Source organism: Anolis carolinensis, chromosome 4, assembly GCF_035594765.1.
Source record: "Anolis carolinensis isolate JA03-04 chromosome 4, rAnoCar3.1.pri, whole genome shotgun sequence".
NCBI lineage: Eukaryota > Metazoa > Chordata > Lepidosauria > Squamata > Dactyloidae > Anolis > Anolis carolinensis.
The window spans coordinates 156,508,146-156,528,420 of NC_085844.1; the positions used below are offsets into that span (position 1 = coordinate 156,508,146).

The window sequence follows — 20,275 nt, forward strand, 5'->3', positions numbered from 1 at the left end:
TGAGAACCTTCTAGAGAAGAGTGGAAGTCAAGAAACGACCCTGATTCCCCCTTCCTTCCCTTCTAACCCCCCCTTTGACCTTCCCACCCCCATCCTCACCCCCTAACCTATCCCCTTTTACCCTCACTCCCCTTCTCCCTAGATCCCCCCCAAGTGGTTTTATTATTGTTTTGGAAATTTTAATAAATATATTTAAACACATAAATTATTGCTTCTCTCTGCACCAATCAGCATCTGACAGTACAGCCCTTGGAACTTGGCTTGCTGCTGCTGCTCAGTCGTTTAGTTGTCTCCGACTCTTCGTGACCTCATGGACCAGTCCACGCCAGAGCTCCCTGTCGGCTGTCACCGCCCACAGTTCCTTCAAGGTCAACCCAGTCACTTCAAGGATACCGTCAATCCATCTTGCCCTTGGTCGGCCTCTTTTCCTTTTTCCTTCCATTTTCCCCAGTATCGTGATCTTTTCCAAGCTTGAACTTGGCTTATCCATGATCAATTTTTGGCAAGCAGACATATTTTTGTTTAGTGCTATGACATATGAGTATGTGAGCATCCAGGTCCCCATTGCCCATTTAGCTTTATATCCAAACAGGAACCTGCCGTAGCAGGGCTTCTTAATTTAAGCAATGTTTAATGAGGTTTCTATCACAAATGTGAACAATCCAATTGACAGTTTGGCTTTTTCATATTTATCTTGGAACAAAAGGGCAAGCCTACAACTACAATGAAAAAAATTCAAAATCATGTTGGGTTATCTAGCAATCATGCATGCATTTTCAATGTGGGATAGTTTATGTAGTTTGTTTTGTTTGTTGCTTAGTAACCTGAACAAAGCTGCATTCCAGAGTTGATGGCACCATTTTAGGGAAATGTGGGAAATGGGAGTATACTTCCTGGAGACTTACAGAAAATGACATATGCTTTTAGAATTTGGGGCATAAAAGGGGAGACTTTTCTTTTGTTCTCTCTCTTTGGCTCTTCGTCTCTTCCTCTTTCTTGATCCTGCCATGCCATGCTGATGTTACTAGTTGTTAAGAGATATGTAGTATCCTGAACTGTATTCTTTTGGAACTAAGATGTTTTTACCTGTATGACCATCATCATACAAGATTGTGAGTAAACATATTTTTACTATTTTACTTTTGATATCTTTGATGCTTATTTTATGTGCATGACTCTTTAAAGGGAAAGGGAGGCTGGCTATTTTGCTTTTTCTCACCTCTGCTCACATAAACCCCTAGACTTCTGCATTTTTGCTACTCTGCACCAATATCTAACCATATTGGTATCATAATCATAACACATTATGAATATATTCCTAATAAATCAAACTTGGGAAAAGCTAGAGTCAGGAGATGGGATGGTTCTTCAAGCATTTTCTAATTCAACCTCTGGTGGTGTTTTGATTTATTTACTTGTTTTTTAAATTTACTTTTGCATCAGAGTGCCCCTGGTTACTGCAGACCTAGGACTTGGCATCCCTCATGGCACTTACAGATAAATTACATAATGTAGAAACCAAAAGTACACAGTGACATTCTTGGCTTCATGGAATACCTGACAATATTTGACAGTAATCAAATAACAGGCAATCTATTGACTGGTCAATTTGACACTATCACACAGCTGAACTGATTGCTGTGCCAATTCTGTATTGATTTTGGTAAAGGGTTCAGTTGACAAAAAATTGTTAATTAGTTATCTATCCATGACCAAAAGTGTAATGGGGAGAAGGATGATAGGAAAGAAAAACTTCCACAAGCATGTGGACAACTTCAACAGAAAGGAGGAAACCATGAAAATAAACAAAATCTGGCTACAAGTATTAAAAAAACTCAAAAATCAGAACAGTAAATAAGAAGCAACACTCTGAAAGGGTTCCACACATGAATCAACCAGGGGCAGCTAACGACTCTAAACAAAAGATGCCCCCAGGCAGGAAGAAGCCAGGAGATGAAGTTATTCAATGCTAATTTAGGTGATTAACTACAACATTCACACTGGCCTCCAACTGACAAGAGTTTCTATCACCCTGGACTTTCCACTGATATATATAAACCTTCCTTGCTTAGTTTCTCCATACCTCACAACCTCTGAGGATGCCTGCCATAGATGTGGGCAAAACGTCAGGAGAGAATACTTCTAGAACATGGCCATACAGCCAGGAAGACATACAACAACCTTGTGATCCTTGCCATGAAAGCCTTCGACAACACACAAAACAAGACTTGTTTGTGATTGCATAGAATAGATTAGTTTCAGATTAAAGTGTACTGTGAGACATATAAATCAGTGGGAGTTTCATAAAACTGGCAAACCATTCAACGCTTGGTCCAGGGGGTCTTTGTAGAGCAGTGGTTCTCAACTTGTGGGTCCCCAGGTGTTTTGGCCTACAACTCCCAGAAATCCCAGCCAGTTTACCAGCTGTTAGGATTTCTGGGCATTGAAGGCCAAAAACATCTGGAGAGCCCAGGTTGAAAACCACTGTTGTAGCGGGACCTGATAGATTGAGAGGCAATAAATAGATGGTGGTGATGATGATGATGATAATGATAATGATAAAATTAGGATTCAAGGCAAAGTTTGTGAGGCTTCAATCTTGTGACTAATTTAGAGCCAAAGCAAAACTAATTTTATCAAGGTACAACCCAGTGATTTAGAGAAATGCCAAAGCATGAAGAGATCTCTCCCTCACCATATCTAAAATAAATTGCATATATATGTAAGGGCCCTTCCAGACAGGCCCTATATTCCAGGATCTGATCCCAGACTTTCTGCTTTAAACTGGATTATATGAGTCCGCACTGCCAGAAACCCTGGGATTAGATCCTGGGATATAGAGCCTGTCTGGAAGGGCCCTAAGATGTTAGGGGTGATATCCAAGTTTTTCCTTTTCCAAAGTGTAGGAGTCTATCAGAAAAGGGAATCATTATCCAAAAAATCTCTTCCATTAAAAGAAGCTTTTGCTGTCAAAGATGTGGATGTTTGGACAGAATGACATGGCTGTAACATTGAATGGTGACTAAGGATCACATGCCAAATTTCCATAACATCACAACTACAACTCCCTGTAGTATCTTGATTTTGTCTTTTTGACAGTGAGTAATGTCCTAAATCAGAAGTAACAATCATTAAGCCCTCCAGGTGCTGTTGGATTACAGTTCTCAGAATCCTTCACCACTGGCTATACTGGTTGGGACCACTAGGACTTACCATTTAACATCACATTCCTTCCAGGCTTTTGCAGATGAAAATTAAGGCACATTTAGTCAAGCAACTTGAGGATGAGGTAAAGATAATATAATATAATAATGTGGAAGAGCATGAAAACTAGCAGTGGCTACAGGGATTTGCTTTTCAATCCTCCCGGTTGCATTAACTGAGTTCAAACTATGTTTGCATTTTGAACACAGGCCCCTTCTACACTGCCCTATATCCCAAGATCTGATCCCAGATTATTTGCTTTGAACTGGATTATATGAGTCTCCACTGAGAGATAATTTGGGATAAGTAGCTAATATAGAATCAGATCCGTTTGTAGAAATTGAAGTAAACTGAGGACAAAGAGGGGGGTATGAGGAGGAGAGAGAAACTGGGACATTTGTAAAACAGCTGAAAAAGTGGGATGACAAAAATAAATTTGGACTGCCCCTGTCAAATTTTTCACAAGGAGGGTTGCGTGAAATCCATATTGATGGTCCTGCTGCTGCTCAGTCGTTTAGTTGTCTCTGACTCTTCGTGACCTCATGGACCAATCCACGCCAGAGCTCCCTGTCGGCCGTCACCGCCCTCAGTTCCTTCAAGGTTGAGCCAGTCACTTCAAGGATGCCGTCCATCCATCTTGCCCTTGGTCCTAACTATAGCATATTCAATGCATCAATTGGTGAATGATAAGGCTGAAAGTGAAGAGGAGATGAGGAGCCTTATATAAAGTGTGATGTCTGCTTTATGTCATTTTATCATTTTATGTTTATTGTGTTATATTGTATCATTGTGTTTTAATTTGTTTTGTTTTATTTTGTTTGTTATATTGCTTACTTATGTTTTAATCATGTTCGTGTTTGTTTTCTGGGCCTGGCCCCATGTTAGCTGCCCCAAGTCCCCTCGGGGAGATGGAAGCAGGATAGAAAAATAAAGTATTATTATTATTTATTATTATAACCAAGGTAAAAGAAGAAAGTGCAAAAGCTGGGTTGCAGTTAAATATAAAAAACCCAAGATTATGGCAACCAGACTGATTAATATCTGACAAATAGTGGGAGAAAACATGGAGGCAGTGACAGCCTTTATATTTCTAGGCGCAAAGATGACTGCAGATGCAGACTGCAGGCAAGAAATCAGAAGATGTTTACTTCTTGGGAGGAGAGCAATGACCAATCCCAATAAAATAGTGAAGAGTAGAGACATCACACTGGCAACGAAGGCCCACATAGTTAAAGCAATTATATTCCCCATAGTAACCTATGGATGTGAGAGCTGGACCATAAGGAAAACTGAACAAAGGAAGATAGAAGCCTTTGAACCATGGTGTTGTAGGAAAATTCTGAGAGTGCCTTGGACTGCAAGAAGATCCAACCAGTCCATCCTCCAGGAAATAAAGCCCAACTGCTTACTGGAGGGAAGGATGTTAGAGGCAAAGATGAAGTACTTTGGCCACATCATGAGAAGACGGGAAAGCTTGTAGAAGAGAATCATACTGGGGAAAATGGAAGGAAAAAGGAAGAGAGGTCGACCAAGGACAAGATGGATGGATGTTATCCTTGAGGCGACTGGCTTGACCTTGAAGGAGCTGGGGGTGGCCATGACCTACAGCTGTGGCGTGGACTGATCCATGAGGTCACAAAGAGTCGGGAGCAACTGAACGAATAAACAACAACAAGGCAATGCTTACACATATCTCACTACTTCACTAGGTTTACTGTGCTCTGCTTGGAGCTGGCAATTTGTTTTTGACCCATATTCTTAAGGAAATTTAAGACAAATCAGCTTTTCTTTATCATTGTTATATTAGAAAGGCAGTGAAAGTGATATCAAACTGGAGTCATTCTATAGTGTAGATGCACCCCTTGTCAGACTATCTGTGAAAGAACATAGCCTTTGATATGATAAGCTTTCTGCCTATATCACAAACATATATACCGAAGCATGGCAGTTTATAACAAGAGCTCTATGTACTAAGGTAGAATTTAGTCTTTCCATATTATAATAGTGAATAATATGAAATCAGCTATACTTACAATAATTACGATAATCAAGCTGGCAGCACATATGCTTCACTCATGTCTTTGCTTCTCCAACATGACCTGTCATTTAGAAAATTGAAAGGTTCTTGTGACCTGTAAAGGCTCCTGTTTCCCTTTCTACCAACCCTGGCATTTATCTTGGAAATGGCAATATTTGCTTTGTGCTGTTGATATCTTTGTACCCAGAGAAGAAATCATTTGGTCAGTGCGACCTGTGTGATAAATTTATGGTACACATGCTACAAAAATGCCAAAGTGGACAATAATTCCAAGCAGTAGATTGTCCATTTTTATATTAATCTACTTAGTTTATGAATGCTTGTGATGGTTTTCAGTCTGTGACCACAGAAAAAAACCCAAGTTACATTTTTAAAAACCCAGCATTTTAATGTGGCCCCATTTTTTCTTATATGGTCCAACTCAAGGCATGAGCATTGGGCAAACTTTGCCCCTCCAGGTGTTTTGGACTTCAATTCACACAATTCCTAACAGCTGATAGGCTGTTAGGACTTGTAGGAATTGAAGTCCAAAACACCTGGAGGGCCAATGTTTGCTCATGCGTAGTCTAACTCAAACATATGAAACATATGGTCCTCCAACTATAACTCTCATTAACCCTAGTCAGGATAGTCAATTCTGAGAAGTATTTGAAAAATAGACCATTCCTACCTCTGGTTTGAATAGATGGGGGATCTATATATTATATTTATTTCCATTTTGGGAAAAGTATAAATCAGTGATGGCAGCTCATTCTGGCAAAGAATCAGGCATCACTGCTAAATCTACACTGCCATATAATCCGGATTATCTGATTTGAAATGGATTATATTATACACTGCCATGCAATCCAGTTCAAAGCATATAATCTGGATTCAGAAAATAGATTATATGGCAGTGTAGATGGGGCCTACAAGTTATCTCCTTCCTTTGCCTCACCAAATGAGGCAACAGAGGAAGAAAGGGATGGAAGCAGGATGGCAGTGATGGAGGCCTTTCTGGGATCATTGAAACACTCCCTAGCCCTCCCTAGTCTCACCCCTACCCCTACTTTTTAACATAGTTTTGCATCCTTATGTAAAAAGCAAACATCTTTTTTTAACTCAAAAATATTTCTTGCTTCCTGAGTCTACAGCGGATCAGCATTCTCTGAGAGGTTGAGCGCTTCCAATTGGCTTCACAGCACCACTCTAAATGTATAGTCTGGTTGGCCCAGTTCCAAGGAGCCCAGAGCATGGATCCATCACATTTTAAATTGTTGTTTAGTTAATTCATGATTGAGTGACTCAGTCAAATGCAATTATTTTCAGCAGTTCCAAATATGGACATTATGATTTCATCTTATTCTTTACCTTAGGTCCAGGAGCACATACCAGGAGGCCACTGCCTTTGAGACACAGGAAGTCTTTCAAGCAAAAACGTGAAGGATTCTTGTAAATATTCATACACTTCATTAAAAGATTGTTTCCTGACACATGCTGCTGGAAAAGGAATATCCCTGTCCACAACACAGTAGCATATTTGTACAAGGGAAGCAGCATATTTTCACAATGGAAAGTGTACATTTCTGTTTTCTGCACAGAATCAAGATGTGTGTGCACATTTTATAAATCAATGCGAATTATAGCATTCATCCGAACCTGGTGTGTCTCCTAGACATAATGATTTGGCCCAGTCCAGAGATCCACTCATTTCTAATGCCAGATGCAGTATGAAAAGCAGCACAATGTCTGACCCAACCTTTCATTCCCGGTGCCCCCTAAGATCTTTAGGATTCCACTTTATGTCATTTATTTAACGTTAAACCCCAGTGCACTTACTTGAGTGTAAGTACAATACGAGCTTTGATTTCTGCTGAGGTTTGGTTTCCATTCTATACAATGTTGCAATAAAATAGTAAAATAGCAAAATCAAAGTTTTCTTTTGGATTTAATTTTTGCAGGGGGGATGGTGGATATTCTCAAGTCATTGATGGTTGAATCCATGGATACAGAACCTGTGAATACAAAGGACCAATATCATTCATAATGTAATGCCATGAAATAGTAAACGAAATCTATACAAGGATACTATTCTTTGGGGTGTCATGCACCAGCACAACCTCTCTGTGGTTATCGGTTAGGTAAACATTTGCAACACATATTAGGTCAGATTAACCAGAACAAAGTCTCCCTCATCTAAAATTATACCTTTAGCCATGAGAAAACCCAGTAAAATCCTTTATATTTTTGTTTCAATTAAAATATTTTCTTAATCTTATAAGATAATTTCATGAAATATTTCAATAAGCACCATTACCATTAAATGACCTATGTAGGATAACTGCAAAGAAATAAATTCGTAGAAGACAAGATAGAAGTGGGTTCTTTATCTTGAAAATTAAAAAAATCAGATCATTTGCCAAAAAAATGTTTGCTAAAAGAGATAAAAAAAGTTACCTGAATCATCAAAATTCTGGTCAACTTGGATCACGTGGGGCTCCTGATCTGCCTATAAAATGCCCTGCACCTCAGAGGGCTGTCATTCGCCTTCATCATGAGGGGAATCGTCCTTGCTCTTCTGCTCACCCTTGCGGGTAAGTCTCCCTTTGTGTTTTACTAAGATCATTCTGCAGAATTTTGTACATTGTAGCCAGATTGACATTTGATAATTTAAATTTATTCTCTAATGCTACAAACACATTAATTAGTGTATCCAATTTCTTTTCCACAGGGAGCCAAAAATTTCCAAATAGTAAGTCTATGAAATTATTTATTCATGTAACTATTTATTTATGTTGAAAAATAAATGTTACTACCTTAGTTGAAATGACATTGGAGGCATAGTAGTTGAGCTGGTGGAATCTAGGCACCAAAAAAGATTACATGTTGCAAGATTTTAAACCTTGCTATAGGTAGTTTTAGAGCTGGTGTGACATAGTAGGTTGTGTGTAGGTAAGGGACACTGGGGACCCTTCCAGACAGGTCCTATATCCCAGGATCAGATCCCAGGTTTTCTGCTTTAAACTGGATTATATGAGTCTGCACTGTCAGATAATCTGGGATAAACAGAAAACCTTTGATCACATACTGGAATATATGGGCTGTCTAGAAGGGCCCTTGAAAAACAGGATTCAAATATCTGTTGGGCCATGAAAACCCACTAGTCCAGTGGTTCTCAACCTGGGTTCCCCAGATGCTTTTGGCCAACAACTCCCAGAAATCCCAGCTAGTTTACCAAGTCACAAATGACTTGAAGGCACACAATTTTAGCAGTAGGAGGTCTTACACACAGTGCAATCTCTTTCCCCATCCATAGTTGGGCAATAACAACATTAACTGACATTGCAAGTTGTTGTAGCCACTAGCCCATCCTTTGGTGGAGGATGGGTGATCCCTCAGATATCTAACTGCAACTCCCACAAGCCCTTGCCATTTGGTCATCTTCATTGAGATTCCAGGAAGCTGAAGATGAACACATTTGGATAACCAAGGGTTCCTTATTCCTGAATGCTACCTAAATTCTAAGCACTAGCTAATCACTAAAAGGGAATCCTTCTTGTCAATTCTGTTTTCAGTGGTAAAGCCCAAAGAGGCTCAAACATTCCTAAGTGTAGTAAAGTCTCATTAGTTTTGTAGCATTATGATATTATGGAATATTGTAGTTTATAAAAAGCTTATAGTTAAAGCTTATATCATAAATATAAACAGACATACAGTATTTTTAAAATGGGCCCCTACTAAACTTTCTTCCAGATCAGTCAGGCCCCCTTCTATATTGCCGTATTAAATACAGATTTTTTATTTGTACTGGGTTATATGGCAGTGTAAACTCATATAATCCAGTTCAAAGCAAATAATGTGGATTATATTATTAGATAATCTGTATTATATGGCAGTGTAGAAGGGGGCTCAGTTTCAGCTTCAATTTTTAAAACATCTTCCGAGTGAAATGGTCAGTACTGGGTGATTATGCATTTATTAAAAGTGATGGATGCAAATATTGTAGATTTTTGTATTATTCTTTATGGAACTAGACATATCAATGGAAAGCTTTCCTTGTTTTGATATGCAGAATTATCAATATTTACCATTAGAAGGTTATACTGTACTAATGAGCTCCCGTTTTAACCTGTCCAATTTCTTTCCCCCAGGAGGCCAGAAGTCCCAAAACAGTAAGTCCTCCAGGATTTAAATAAGCAAATGATAAGCCACAGAAAATTCTCAGAATATTTGTGAAAAATTATGTAATTAATTCACTACCATTATTTATTCATTATGGTTACATACATTTGCACCTCTCTCAGACTTTTGCACAGGTAACCTTAGCTGAAGTGAATAATAAAGCAATAACCAAGTAGTATTATTTGGTGATTAGATTTTTTTATTAGTTCCCTTCCTCTTGACAGGACAAACCAAAATCAAAAGAAGTTGTTAAAAATCCACAAAGAGGGAGGGCTTAAATGGCAGTTCTTGTCTCCCTACTTATCAAGTGAAACATTAGCTTAACTGTCCAAATATGGATAATTTAGGATATGTGACTCTAGTGCAGGCATGGGCAAACTTCGGCCCTCCAGGTGTTTTGGAATTCAACTCCCACAATTCCTAACAGCCGGTAGGGTGTTGCAGTCCAAAACTCCTGGAGGTCTGAAGTTTGCCCATGCCTGCTCTAGTGTTTATGTATCCTTTTCAATCAATGGCTATAAAGTGGTGTGAATGATTTTTTTTTCTCTTGAGATTGATTTTTGATAGTGTCAATGAAAACAGAAGCGAACAATTTCATTGGGATGGAGTATTAGCCAATTATAAAATTAGGTAAATCCCTTTCTGTAATGCAAAGCCAAGTGGTGAATGTTGCCATAGAAATGAATCCAAAATAGGACCAGGCCCAAAGCTAATTACTATCCCCATCTAGTGAGAACTCAATGAGTGGAATTACATTAGTGTTGTGTTATCATTCTTACAATTGTTAGGTTTTTGTGAGAGTAGCCACTGGACTTAAGCCATCAAATGTACAGAAGACAAAAGAATGACTTCCAAAGAAAACTCTAAAAAACACACGCATATGAGGCAACCCACCCCAATAAACAGTAAGGACTGAGCATGCTCAGATCTCATGGGAGACTGGTGACCTCATCACATTGAGAAGCATCTTCTCTGCGCTTCTCTGGACTGCCGGAGCCCATCAGATGTCGCAGGGTTACCTTTGGTGGGGCTTCGTTGGGCTCCGTGTCGGCAGCATGCTAGCAGTGCTAAGAAGCAGATCCCAGAGGAGTCAAATGTACACCTTACTCCACATAGAAGAAACCAGGGAGGAAGCAAGAGGAAGCCAGGGACAACAGGGAAACGTCATGGGAAGGGATCCCATGATTCATGACCTTAGGTAAAACAGAGTTAGGATGTCCCCCACTGTCCCCCAGCTTCTAGGCCTCAATGTGATGAAGTGCTGAGTGTCAGGACCAAACACCAAGAGAGGTACAGGATTTCCAGTATCTGGAGGCACTGATGGCTAATGGTCTCCATGTTGGAAGAGGGGCTGCTATCCAGGTTTTACTCAAAATGAATTCTCCAAGGTCCTGAACCTACATATTTGGGGAATGAGGCTCAACACATTGTTTGGAGTAAAGTCTGGACTAAATCCCAGCAGAGATGCCTTATCTCACTCTCTGGTGGCTACAACCTTTGCATGAAGTACTACTTTTAGCAGCTCAGGATACACTGCAGCAAAATGGTGCAGATCCTGCTTATATATTTTTTCCAGTTAGCAAATGGCACTCTGCTGTTATATTCACAATGTAATTGTTTCAATTTCTTTCTTCTAGAAGGTCAAATTCCAGATAATGGTAAGTCTGTTACTAATTTTAAACATTGTTAGTCAAACTGTGTGTGAGAGAGAGGTGGGAGAAGAAGGGAAAGGGGAATCAGCTTAGTTTTTGTGGTTTATTTACTGAAAGAAGATGCTAATGGGAAAAGTCTCAACTGAAATCTCACAGTGTTCTTAGACACACACTCTTTGACTTTTCCCTACCCCTAGCAACACAGTGATAATAATGTTGGACTAGCAGGTAATCAGGTGAGCATTATTATTCATTCAATGAGCACCCATAGAACCAAAATGGAGTTAAATGAGGCCAATGAGAAATCAGAAGAAGCCAGCTTGTGAGGACTCTAGAAATTGTTTCAAGAATATAATGGTGAATATAGGGAGAAGTCTCTATGTCCCAGTCAGTTCAATTGGGATTAAATTAACTCAGCAGACAATCAAGGTAGACAGTCCCTTGGAAAAGAAACCGGAGCATTAGAAAGGGAATGAAAGTATGCCAAAAGAGGAGGTGGCTGGCTAGTTAACCTGAACAGCAGAACCCTCAGGAGAAGGCAGGATACATCCCACCGGTATATTTTACACTTAAAGGATTGTGCTCTGCTGTTCTGTCTAGAAAGTAATCTTCCAAATTTCTTTCCTCAGGACTCATCACCCCCAAATTCAGTAAGTATCAGTAACAGGACAAACAATAAATTCTTCCTGGCACTTTGTCTGAAATGATGTTTCCAGGAATCAATCCTTGAGGAGTGGTGATTAGTTGGAATGGTGTATGATGAGGCCTAAGAGACTGAACTGGAAACCAGGGACCTCCAGAGAAAGCATGTCCCTTTTTGAATCCTACTTGAAGTGTCACGCTAGAGGCCATTGGATAAATAGCCAGCCTGTACTTAAAACTATTTGTTAAGTAATTCATCCAATAACGCTTTAGCTTAATCATCATTTGATTGCATGGTTAAGGTCTTCATTCCTTATAAGTTTGCATCCATTTAAGACAACAGGTGTAAATGTTTCTTTTTATGATTCTTTGCAGGGGTAGATTTCCCTGAAGGGACTCTACACCACTACAGATATGAGAATGAAATAATGAGTACAGTCCAAGGAGAAGTTCTGGGACGATCGGTTGTAAAGATAACAGCTGACGTATCTGTCCATGCAGATGGTCCGAATAAGATTTTCTCGGTAAGGAGGAAGCTCTTTGGTACAGCCTTCAGGTTCATTCACTGCTTCAATTGAAGGAAAACTAGAAGACATTTCAAAGAACTATAGAAACAAATAATTGCTCTAGTTCTACAACAGTGTTTCTCAACCTGTGGGTCCCCAGATGTTGTGGCCTTCAACTCCCAGAACTCCTAACAGCTGGTAAACTGGCCAGGATTTCTGGGAGTTGTAGGCCAAAACACCTGGGGACCACAGGTTGAGAACCACTGTTCTACAATATACTGTACTTCTTCGAGTCTGAGACACTATTGATTGTAAGATACACACTAAGTTCAGCACCACCAACAGGAAAAAAACCTCTTTGATTCTAAGAATATCTTTTAGATCAGAGGTCCCCAAACTATGGCCCACGGGCCACATGCGGCCCATCGAAGCCATTTATCCGGCCCCCGTGGCAGCAGCTCCCTCATCCCATGTGCACCTTTCCTGCTGCCTCTGCCACCAAGGAAGGCACGTACAGGGCGAGGGAGAAGGGAAAGGTGCATGCCTTTCCCCCCTCCTTACTTGTGCCGCACGCACCTTTCCCACCTCCACCCAGTGCGCGCCTTCCAAAGCTTTGCTTGTGGTTATAACTGTATTTTATTTATTATTTAATTAATTATTAATTATTAAGGGTTGCTTTGCTAGTGCATTTGGTGCACAAAGGCAGAAGGAGGTGGGACTAAATCGCCCAAGGGGTCTCTTCCAACCCTCTTTATTATTTTGATGATGATTATTATTAACATTGAGGCTGTATTTGTTCCCGTTTTGTTTTTTTACTTCAAAATAAGATATGTGCAGTGCACATAGGAATTTTTTCATAGTTTTTTTTTTTTAAAACTATTGTCAGGCCCTCCAATGGTCTGAGGGACCGTGAACTGGCCCCCTGTTTAAAAAGTTTGGGGACCCCTGTTTTAGATGGTCTCATATCTTGTATTTGAATTCTCCTGCATCTGCCAATTTGCTTGCATTAATGTATTTAACTCCCAATTCTCAGTCTCTTTCATTATATTTTGTATTTCTAGAATCATGCTAGACATTCAGCTATTTTTATACACCAAGTCACTTGTTTTCTCTTTACTTTTGAGAAAAACATTATATAATGAGAAATGGTGTGATCTAACCAAAACAAATAATTTTTGGATGCAATCCTGCTAGCACCTCTTTGGCAGTAAATACCCATTCACCTTGATGGGGCTCACCTCTGAGTGGAGATGCACAAGTTAGCACTGTCATCCCATCTGCGAAAATCAGCAAGAGCTACAAGTGCCTAATTGGGAGAATAAAAATCACAAAAAGTTGTATTTCTTCTTCCCCCCTTTTATTTTGTTCCCAGATTTATGGTCTTAGAATGCAAGAATATGTTGGATTCCCTATTGAGCCCAGAGATCAGTTTGCTGAGCCAAAGGACCAGTTTGTTGAGCCTCCCAAGCAAGATAACAGACTGGCTGCTTGTGACCTGCACAACTATCGTGCTGTCTACAGGAATGGACAGTTTGGCGAGATCCGTGTGGCAAAAGAGGCCCCTCGTGAATGTGTGAATCATATGAGAGCAGTCATGAACTTGTTCATTGCAAACATAAAAGACCAGAATGAATTTCAGCTGAAAGAGGTTAGTTTCTCTCATATACACTTTGTTTGTTTGTGTTATTGACGGGATGGTGTACAGAAAAGCAATAGCGTCTGTATGTATCAAACCAGAAGCAGCAGATTACATTATCAATTAAAATGATCAACCAGTAAAAGGCAGCAGGGCAAGAATGGCTAAAAGAAAAAGCTCTAAAAAAACTTGAAAGTGTTTGGAGTCATCTTTTTGTATAACTCCAGTCTACTTTAGTAGCAAAATGCTATCTGTACTTCTTGTTGACATTCCATTTCTTGTTTATGCTTTGGCCTCTCCAATTGTGGATATTCAGTTCTCATCATCCCCAACCATGATGTAGGAGCTGAATTTCAGCATCTTAGGGAGCAAACTCTTCCCCATTCCTTTCTTCAACGAGTAGTCAACTACCACTCTGCTTATTTGTGGTGGTTCCGGCATTTGTTTATATGTATAACACCGGTTTTTCCAACCATGAGGACTAAGACAGCTTACAAGAAATTAAAATAAATAATTGAGCTACATGAAAGGTCTAATTGCCAATTTGGATATTATATATAAACTTTATTACGGTCCATGCACCCGCAGCTGTTAAGTGGATAACATATAGGAGTTTACAAAACATTCAAAACCGGGGATATTAATTTAAATACTTTGTAACTAAGATGTCTAATTGATAAGTGAAGTTTCCGGTCCTAATAATCTGATTCCAGATTGCTCCCCTTTGTATAAAACTAATAGGCTAAAAACTAATCTCTGTGCTTGGGATTATATCATTTTCTCTCCAACTTTCTAAACTGTTAGGAAACAATATACAGCATGAAGACATTACTGTAACCTAGAAAATATTAGGGAGAGAGAAAAGAATAACTCTCCACTGTGGTCCCCAGTGTTGGTTTCATTTTGCTCTACGCCAATTGCACACTCAGCCACACACTATTTGGATGATATTTGTGTATCCCTGGTAATGTGTCTGCATCAATATTTCCAGGATGGCATTGCGGGTGAGTGCCTCACGAGGTATTTCATCACAGATGACAGGAACAAGTGCCCCATGATCACCAAGACCAAGGACTACAGCAACTGTGATAACAAAGTCCAGCGGACCATTGGAATGTCTTATTTCCACCTCTATCCAAAATGCCCTCTGGTAAGAACAGCTCAAATATACTCGTTCACATGGAAAAGTTAAGTGATTCCACTGACTTTAATGGAGATGTGGGGTGGGATTAATATTCCTCTATATGAGCGGCGAACTCCATCTTTAAAGCATCAACCATGTTAGTCTTTCAAAACAGTGTGTGTTGTCCTCACAAAAGATGCCACTTTCTATCCTTTAGAAAAACACAATGGTTCAAGGGACTGCAGCCTTTGTCATGAAGCTGAAATGTGATGGTCCTGTAAGCATGATTTCTGAAGTCGAGTCTGAGGAAGTATACCAAATTGCTCCATTCAGTGAAGCCAGTGGTGCTGGCGTAATGAGAACCAGGTAAGTTGGACATCCACATGCTTTTTTCAAAAAGGGCTTAACTCAAAGTTGGACTGGGTCAAGTTTATTCAATTTATTTTATTTTATATAAGTTTATTTTAATGCCTCTTTTCTCCCATAAGGGACAAACCAACATTAAAACAATGCAACTAAAAAGTTTTGAAATACAAAAACTAAATAAGGAATAAATGCAAACCATTTAAAAACATCACTTTGAAATAAGTAAAATCAGAATATTGCCTCCCCATTGTATTATTTTTAAAATTAAAAACCTCTTCTATTTAAGAAATGAACAAATTAGCTTTAAAAATATCTGAGGGATTCCTGCAGCATCTTTGATTCTGAGGAATAGTTTTATACATAGTAGTCTGCAGGGTTGCCTAAGCCATATAATAATGATTTATTATTATTATTATTTTATTATGACACAGCAAACAAGATAGATATGCTGGATTTCGTATCACAAAATCACTAGTTGAACATTTCCCAAGTGTCTAGGACTGTGTGATGTATTTTCGGATGATGCGTGCAGATCCCAGTAGGGTGGCCTTTTGCAGTTGGCAGATCGTAATTTTGTCAATGCCTATTGTTTCCAAATGCCGGCTGAGATCTTTTGGCACAGCACCCAATGTGCCGATCACCACCGGGACCTCCTGCACTGGTTTCTGCCAGAGTCTTTGAAGTTCAATCTTGAGGTCCTGATAGCGGCTGAGTTTTTCCTGTTGTTTTTCGTCAATGCGACTGTCACCTGGGATGGCGACATCAATAATCCAAACCTTTTTCTTTTCCACAACTGTGATGTCTGGTGTGTTGTGTTCCAGAACTTTGTCAGTCTGGATTCGGAAGTCCCACAGTATCTTTGCGTGCTCATTTTCCAATACTTTTGCAGGTTTGTGATCCCACCAGTTCTTTGCTGCTGGGAGGTGGTACTTGAGGCATAAGTTCCAATGAATCATTTGTGCCACATAGTTGTGCCTCTGTTTGTAGTCTGTCTGTGCAATTTTCTTACAGCAGCTGAGGATATGATCAATCGTTTTGTCGGTTTCCTTGCACAGTCTGCATTTTGGGTCATCAGCTGATTTTTTGATCTTGGCCTTAATTGCATTTGTTCTGATGGCTTGCTCCTGGGCTGCAAGAATCAGGCCTTCTGTCTCCTTCTTCAGGGTCCCATTCATGAGCCAGAGCCAGGTCTTCTCCTTATCAGCTTTTCCTTCAATTTTGTCAAGGAACTTTCCATGCAATGTTTTGTTGTGCCAGTTGTCAGCTCTAGTTTGTAGTGCAGCTTTTTTGTACTGATTTTTTTGTCTGCTGTGCTTTGAGAAGTTTCTGATTTTTGACTTCAATCAAAGCAGGTTTTTCACTTTGCTTTACATATTCTGCCAGGGCATGTTCTTCTTCTTTGACTGCTTGTTTGACTTGTAAGAGTCCTCTGCCCCCTGATCTTCTAGGCAGATATATTACTACTACTACTACTACTACTACTACTACTACTACTACTACTATTGCAGAGATAACCCTAGCATCTTATGAATGCTTACATTTCCATTGGGTTCTGTGGGCTCAGCAGTGCAGTCTGTATCTCCCTGGTGTCCTTTCTCCTGACTTTCTCAGGGAAAATCAGAAGCAGATCAAATGAGTGACCACAATTTACTCAGTCCTCAATGGTACCTTTCTACTTTTTTCCTTCCTCCCAGGCAAAAACTGAACTTGGTTGAAGGTCAAAAACATGCCCCACAACAAAGTCAACAACAGAAAGGTGTTGAAGAGAAGATTGTAAGCATTCGTTATGAATTTGAAGAAAATCTGCCCGAGATGGTGATCATTGAAGATGCTAAGAAACAGGTAAAGAACAAATATTTTTCTTCTTTTCTTCCTGGCTTTCCAAGGAATGTTTTGTTGGCCAACACTGATGATATCCTGTCTACTCTTTACTTTCTGCTCCTCTGTCAGGCTGAGGAAATTCTGCGAGAGGCCGATCACTGGGAAAACGTCCCCCTAGAGGCTCTCCCCAAGTACATAGACCTTAGCCAACTGTGCCGTCGTTTGACTGTAGAGGAGATGAATGCCCTGTATAACATAGTGGAGCGCAAACCCAAGGCCAGGTATGTTGGCTCACCACCATGCCCTGCAGAGCACTGCCTAAGGACCTGAGAAGTACCACCCTAAAGGAGTTCTGCCAGAGACGGGAGCCTCAGGATCGGCCCTCAGACCTTTCAGTCAGGATTGCTCTTGTAGAAAAGAGATCAGAATGAATCTTAAGGGTGTTCTCTTTTCTCCTTTGCAGACAGCTCCTGTTGACTGCAATTGTATATTCAGGCACTTTTGATTCCATGAAGTTCGTCAAAGACAAATACATCAAAGGTGAACTGCAGAAAATGGAACCTTATTGGGTCCTTCCAATCCTCTTCCACACTGCCAACCCAAATGTTGCTAGAGTAGAGGACACAGCTCGACTAGCAGCCGTGAGTACATGTTAAATTGGTGCTCCAATGGGAGATATACGTTGTTTTCAATTAAAGCAATGGATTAACCATTAAAGAAGACAAATTGTCTATGAAAATCTGGCCCCTGGATTGACTACTTTCTCTAATCCACAGGAAATACTCAACCATGTTCATAGTACTGGGTCATTATGGCTTGAGAAGCTTGTCCTCCTGGCACATGGATCTCTAGTCTACAGACAATGTTCTCTGGCTCGATCTTGCCCCAACAAATTGCCTGAGGTATGTGGCCCTTATTTTAGGTGAAGTTGAACTGGACACGCTTTAACCAAAGAAGGGTATGCTTTCAGGAGCCACTGAAGAATTGCTTTTGGATAGCAGATTACCAATAAGGAATTCTTTAGTTGATCTCTGGGAACATTCCCAAGTATGATTCAAACCACTAGTTTCGTCTAAATCTCAGCCTTACTCTGGTAACTGTGAAACACAGGGCCTTTATTATACCACCCCAGAAATGGTACTTGAAAATTAGCCTTCAATATTTTGCCATAGGGAAAAGATAACCACATATACGTATTCCTCAGATGAAGTTGGAATGATCCCATTCTTTGTGTTTGTTTTTGTTTGTAGCCCCTCCACAACTTCCTCACTGAAGCAGTCACGCGTCACGATGAAAAACGCATAATATTGGCTCTGAAGTCAATTGGCAATGCTGCCCAAACAGCCAGCTTGAAATTAGTGAGACCCTTGGCAGAGAACGATAAACACAGCAAATTTGTCCAGGTTGTTGCTATTCAGGCACTGATGAAAATCGCCAGACATGATTCTGCAAGGGTAAGTGGAACAAGAAGGACTCACCTGAAGACATTAGGAAGATATTATGTTTTCAGAAACAGTTCCAGGTGCAACTCCTCCCCATAGCTCAAACCATGGTTAGGTTGCAGTTTTGAATATCAGAAATTTGTTTTAAAAGAGAGGAGAAAAGGTAAAGAAAGTATACTGGAAGAAATATTAGGCAAGATGGCTAGAGAAAGAAGGAATGATGTCAAAGAACAGCTATACCCCTTGGTATCAGGAGGTGGAGCAAGAAGGTGGAAAAGTCTGCCTCTGTTGCCTTCTTGGAAGGGCATCTAGATGGCCACCGAATGACCAAGGGAGCAGAACTCAGCGGAGTGCACTGGTTTTCATGAGACACTTAGAGATCATCCACACTGCAGAATTATAGCAGATTTGATTCTGTCCCAAAACTACAAATCCCATAAAATTGAGCCATGGCAGTTCATATGGCCCAATAATTCTGAAGTGTGGGTACAGCTAAACACATTGTTGATGCTTATCATATGATCTCCATATTATAAAATCTCTAAGTATATTACTCATTCCTACAACCTTCACAAAGATTGCAAGTTTTAAATGTAATAACTATGGGACATTTCCCCTTTTTCTCCAGGTTCATGGCATTCTCTTCCATATCTATATGAATGCTTCTGCTCCAATTCAAGCTCGAATTGTGGCTTGCATGGCCATCTTTGAAACATACCCAACTCTCCCAATTGTCACAGCTGTCGCTAATGTTGCATTCAGAGAGAAGGATCCACTGCTTTTCTCCTTTGTCTACTCTCAGCTGAAGGCTTGCTCCAAACTCAGGATCCCAATGTACTACAACCTGTAAGTTGAGATACACCTTCCACCTCCCCTGCCCAAATGCTTATCAGACAAATCCTCTCTTGGCTTTGCCGTTGCTTCCTCTCCAGCTGCTCTTGAATGTCCCTGACATCTCCCAGTGCAGGCTCTGTCCCTTGAGATGTCTGGCACTGACCAGGCTCCTGGACAACTTGAATATCCAACTGGAGAAGCGATGATAAAAGCAAGGGGAGATTGGCTATTCTCCCATCAGAGACCACTTCTGTATCCCAGTGGTTGGCTATTGAATTTTTAACAAATGCCCTGTTTTCTGTCCAGTGAGTCTTAAGAAGCATGTAACATTGGCTCAGCGTACTGGCTGAGGGCTCTTCTATACATGCTGTAAAAACCAATAGTAACAACGTTAAAGGGGGGTGGGATGGGTGTGGCTAAACAATGTTTAGCCAAAGTGCAGGAGGGATCAGGTTAAGAACTATAAAGCACGTGTTAACCCAATTCAGCCAGAAAAGGTGCACGTTTTCATGACTGTATATCCCTGCTGTCATGCAAAACATATGCTTTCCATCCCCCCCCCCCCCAGGCTGCTCCAGCACACGTGTGCTTTTTAAAAGCTGGAAACAGCTGATCAGGCTGTCAAACACACACAGGTTGTTCTAAGGAAGTTCAAATGGAGAGCAAATAGAACTCTCTGAAACTCTTTTTTTACACTTTATAATTTTAAACAAAATTTTAATTAAGAATTGGGAGAAGAAAGAGATCCGATTGATTTTTTTTTAAATCCCTCCATTATTTGCTTGATCTTATATACGCACATACAAATCTGCTTGTGTTTATATTAAAATATTCTCATGTGATCATAGAC

At 40.2% G+C, this 20,275-nt stretch overlaps 1 protein-coding gene across 1 annotated transcript in view; it reads left to right on the forward strand.

Moving 5' to 3' along the window:
* The first annotated feature begins 9,378 nt into the window (after positions 1-9,378).
* The window catches only part of LOC100553979 (vitellogenin-2), a 28,882-nt gene continuing 17,985 nt past the window's right edge, over positions 9,379-20,275 (forward strand). The window contains exons 1-13 of the mRNA XM_062978078.1: positions 9,379-9,393; positions 11,041-11,061; positions 11,685-11,705; positions 12,073-12,221; positions 13,576-13,851; positions 14,831-14,989; positions 15,180-15,328; positions 17,023-17,170; positions 17,279-17,430; positions 17,613-17,790; positions 17,926-18,051; positions 18,400-18,603; positions 19,220-19,437. Coding sequence (XP_062834148.1) covers positions 12,126-12,221; positions 13,576-13,851; positions 14,831-14,989; positions 15,180-15,328; positions 17,023-17,170; positions 17,279-17,430; positions 17,613-17,790; positions 17,926-18,051; positions 18,400-18,603; positions 19,220-19,437 — 1,706 coding nt within the window. The 5' untranslated portion in view covers positions 9,379-9,393; positions 11,041-11,061; positions 11,685-11,705; positions 12,073-12,125. The remainder of the gene's footprint in view (positions 9,394-11,040; positions 11,062-11,684; positions 11,706-12,072; positions 12,222-13,575; positions 13,852-14,830; positions 14,990-15,179; positions 15,329-17,022; positions 17,171-17,278; positions 17,431-17,612; positions 17,791-17,925; positions 18,052-18,399; positions 18,604-19,219; positions 19,438-20,275) is intronic.